Source organism: Corvus brachyrhynchos, unplaced genomic scaffold (genome assembly GCF_000691975.1).
Source record: "Corvus brachyrhynchos isolate BGI_N302 unplaced genomic scaffold, ASM69197v1 scaffold253, whole genome shotgun sequence".
Classification (NCBI taxonomy): Eukaryota; Metazoa; Chordata; class Aves; order Passeriformes; family Corvidae; genus Corvus; species Corvus brachyrhynchos.
In genome coordinates, this window is record NW_008237231.1 from 1,126,756 (window position 1) to 1,131,176 (window position 4,421).

At 40.9% G+C, this 4,421-nt stretch overlaps 1 protein-coding gene across 2 annotated transcripts in view; it reads left to right on the forward strand.

Annotated features, from left to right (window-relative positions):
* The first annotated feature begins 102 nt into the window (after positions 1–102).
* The window catches only part of CUL5 (cullin 5), a 33,664-nt gene continuing 29,345 nt past the window's right edge, over positions 103–4,421 (forward strand). For both annotated transcript variants that reach the window (XM_008630120.2, XM_017729520.1), the window contains exon 1: positions 103–433. In XM_008630120.2, the coding sequence (XP_008628342.2) occupies positions 137–433 (297 nt within the window). In that variant the 5' untranslated portion in view covers positions 103–136. The remainder of the gene's footprint in view (positions 434–4,421) is intronic.

Here is a 4,421-nt window from a genome sequence, read left to right on the forward strand (position 1 = left end):
CCTGCTGCCAGCACCGCTCTCCCTCCCCTCGGCTCTCCCTTCCCAAACACGCCTCGTTGGGAAACAGCATTGCGTCGTGCCGACAGGGAACGGTGTCTTCTCTTTGTTTATTTAAGAAAACCCGGGTGTACGGAAAATGAGTTTTAAGTTAAACAAAGAGTTGGAAAATGTCTTCGCTGAGGGCAGGTGCTGTTTTTGGGGTGGCCACGGTGTTCCAGTTTTCATGTTAATTGCAGTTCTCCTGCAAAGGAAAACTCCCGGAGGCCTTTCGCTTACGTTAAGCAGCTTTGTTTTTGTAGTCATATGTTTTCAAGCACTTTCCCCGCGTTTGATGGCAGATGTCAGTCACCCCAAGCTGCCGCAGGTTGGAACAGAAGATTTCAGTGGGACAGTCCAGTGTTTGAGCTCAGGACTGCCTGTCCTGATATTTGCGGTATGTATGAGGAGAAGACTACGTGTGGCCTTTGAGGCCATGCTAGCACAGGGAAGATGGGCCTACTTGAAACCACTATTATTAATGCCTCCAGTAAGTGTTTCTACAACACCAGTTAACTACAGTGGTAAGATAGGCCTAGGGAAGGCTGTCTGCTTAACTTGAGGAATTAGCAATTGAAGATATGTATAAATATAGGCATAAACTTGTGTTCGGCACTATGTGTTATAGTTCAGTGTGGTCCTGAAGAAGTGCTGCTTGCATTTTAGTAACCTGACCTAATTTGGATGTATAGATCTAGCCTAAATCTGCTGGTTTTATTTATTGCTCTGAGACATTCAGTGTGAAGAAATGAGAAATAATTTATCTGCTCGTTTCTTCCCGATAGTCAAAAAAAATCTCCATGTTAAAAAGATGTGCTTAAAAAAATCTTTCTCAAAATTGAAATGTAATTGAAATTAATTTTAATTAATTCCTGTATATTTTTATGGCAGTAAGAGGTTAGTTAGATATTTAAGCAGAAAATACTCAAAATACTTAAAAATCTAAAATTGAGGAATCCAAGAACATGGGTGAAAAAAATAATGTCCCATGAGAAGAAATGTCCTTTTTGTGGAAAAGCCTGTGTTCAGAGCAGGGCTCAGACGACTTTATCCACTTGTTAATGTTTTAGACCATCTCGTTGCTGTATGTTTGAGGATTTCTAGAAAGTCCAACACATGCTTTGATGATACACGGGGTGGGATAGCCCACAGTAGATAGGAGAAACATAGGCCTGTAAGATTTGTCAGCATTCCACTTCAGCTATTTTGAAAGAGCAATAAGTACACAAAAAGAGTCAAAAGGCCTTGACTTGGTGACATGGCTTTTGCCAACCTGAAGTCTTTGTGTTAACTAGTCATGTTTTTGCCACTGGCGTTTGAGTCACCAATATTCTATATTGACAATAAGATATATATGCACAGCGTGTTTTAGGAAAAATGCTGCAGAGATATTTCTTCTAAAATAGGCCTTTCTGGTCACCCAGGTGTTATTAAGCACTGTAACTTACTAATTAGTGAGTTTTTCAATGACAAAATGTACAAGTCCCACATTACAGAAAGAAAGATTGTAGTGATTTGACTTTGTTTATAATGGCAAAAGAAACCAGTGCGAGAATTAGAACTAGGTAAGGTCCTTTGTTCCCCAGTTCCACTCGTCAGAGTGCTGTCAGAGAAGCAAACTGTTGATTCCAGATCAGTGTTGCCTGGCAGTGCCTTGTGCCATCTGAGTCTGTCCAACCTACTTCTGCTTTCATCTTTAAGGGGAAAAAGAGCAATGCCTGGGCACAGTAAAAATCCCAGGATAAGAAAGGAAAGGTGTTAAAATCTGCAAGATTTTTCCATATCTTTTCCAAATAAGCCTGCATAATCAAATCTAAGTTGGGTATAGACAGATCTTAGTTTTGTCAGCGTGAACAGGAACTGAGCTTTTTGTTTGTTGTCCCCCATCCTGGTTCAGCTTTCTGCATAGTTGAGAAAATAAAGTGAAATATTGCTTTCTTATTCTATTAAGAGATACTAGCTGAATCCAAATCTGACTGGCTGTCATAATTTTAAAGGGCATCATTTAAACTCCACTAGTGCATAATTTTCCTAATTGTAAATTCAATTTTTTAGTGAGAAGCATATTCTTGGAGAGCCTTCTTTAAATGCAAGATTAGCATGACCGGTCATGTTGAATCCTGGTGAGACAGAACAAACTGTAATGTGATGGAAATACTGCAGTACTTAGTAAGAGCCATTACAGGGTCAGCTGGAGCCCACCCTACCTGTAGCCGAGCTGCTCTCCCTCGTTGAGGCAGTGGCTTTCTGGTAGATGATGAAGCCATTTCCAGCAGAGTTCCGTAGAGTTTTTTGTCTCAACACACATGTGACGCTTTCAAGTGGGGTACTTCATTTCAGGGGCCCTGTTGGACTTGTAACTTGTTCTCTTTGCAGTGATGATACAGTCTAAACCAATTCACCCACGTGATATGAAGACACTTGAGTTTCTCTGCAGTTTCTGGAGCAGAAAGCACTTCAGCTTACTGTAGCACAAAGAAAACCTGTAGCTGTATCCATGCTGGCAGATCTTGACACTATTGTAGAGTCTTACTGGAGCTGCCAGCAAATGCAGGAGTCTATCCTTGCAAGATGAACTCCAGCATGAGCCTGATATTAGGAAAGAAGCAGCAAAGGAAGCAACAGTTTTTCCGTGGACTTAAACGAAATGAGAATCATTACTTACCTTTGCATCAGTTTCAACTGCTTGTCACTGACAACTAGAAACACGTTTGAAGTTCTTGAATTTTTCGATTTGAAGTACATGTTTCCAGATCAATACTGTATTTTAAGTTTGTCTGTTTCTTCCTGGCTGTTTCCATTTAGGGTATCCTTAAGAAGCTAGGGAGTATTGCATGCTAGTTAGTTACATACAAAAGCTTTTCCTGTGGCTACTTTTCTGCTTTGAGTAGAAACTTGCTACAAGCATTACACTGATTTTTAGAGCTGCTTGTAGCAGAGATTAATCAGACAGTGCTTGTTTCCATCTAGGACATTTTATTTCCTACTTCATCCCTCTGTGGACTGGCTTTAGTATAAATACTATCTGAAAACAATGAAGTAGTAAAGGTGAAGATATTACTCATATGTAGATCAGATGTACACTAAGACCTAGAGGATGTTGCTTTTCTACAATATTGTTTAGAGCATCTGGCAGAGAGGAGGGCTGAATTTCTATGTGGCATGAAATAAAGAGTATGCAGCAAAGAGAGTTCCAAACAGACATTTCGAGGATCAAAGGGAGAGCAGCATGAAGTCTTGGTGTATTGCCTTCTTGTTATATCTAAGTGCTTATGTATAGAATTGAAGAACAGGGAAAAGTATAATGTGTAAAGTAGTATGTATTTCAAGTAAAGTTTAGTCTTAAAATGGAACTTGAAATCTTTAGGAACAAATGTAATGAAGTGACTTTTAAAACAAAATATTTCATAAGTGGAGTTATTCTTCAAAGCATTAAAATTTAAACTCTAGAATGGCTCCTTAGCCTTCTCTTTTCAGAGAAGATAAGTGGAGTAACTTTATTTCATCAAAGGTATGCCTTACTGTCCTGCTTACCTTTCCTTTGGAACTGTGGTTGGAAGTAAGCTAGGAAAGAAAAAATGCCCAGTAAATACTGCTCAGAAATTGCATGTGTGACTTTGGTCACAACTAAGAATTGCCAGTGTTTGACCTCCTCTTCTACTATAAAATCTGTTTTCTCTCGTGCACTAATAGGGATGGAATTAATGAATGTGAATGATACACGGCAGGTGGTATTTATTGCACCCTTTCTTCCTGTAATTACTGTATAAAATTGTGATATTATGGAAGCCTAAATCTACCTAGATGATGTTGATGTAATCTTCTTTTATTTCAGTAAAGCTTTCCATACTGTCTGTCAGAGTATCCTTCTGGAAAAAATGTCCAGCCCACAGCTAGATAAACACATCATGTGATGGGTGAGCAACTAGTTCATTTTAGGGAACTGAGTGATGTCAGATTGGAGAGCTGTCACAAGTGGGGTTCCACAGGGCTCCATCTTAGGACCTGTGCTCTTCAACATCTTCATAAATGACTTGGACACAGGACTGGAAGGGACACTAAGCAGGTGTGCAGATGGTACAAAACTGGGAGGAGCTGCTGACTCCTTTGAAGGCAGGGAGGCCGTGCAGAGAGACCTGGACAAATTGGAGGACTGGGCAATCACCAACCAGATGAAGTTCAAGAAGGGAAAGTGCTGGATTCTTCATGTGGGGTGGGGCAACCCTGGATGTGTGGACAGACTGGGGGAGGAGATGCTGGAGAGCAGAGCTGTGGAAAGGGACCTGGGGGTCCTGGTCAGTGGCAAGTTGGACATGAGTCAGCAGTGCCCTGGCAGCCAGGAGGGCCAACCCTGTCCTGGGGGCACCAGGCACAGCATCACCAGC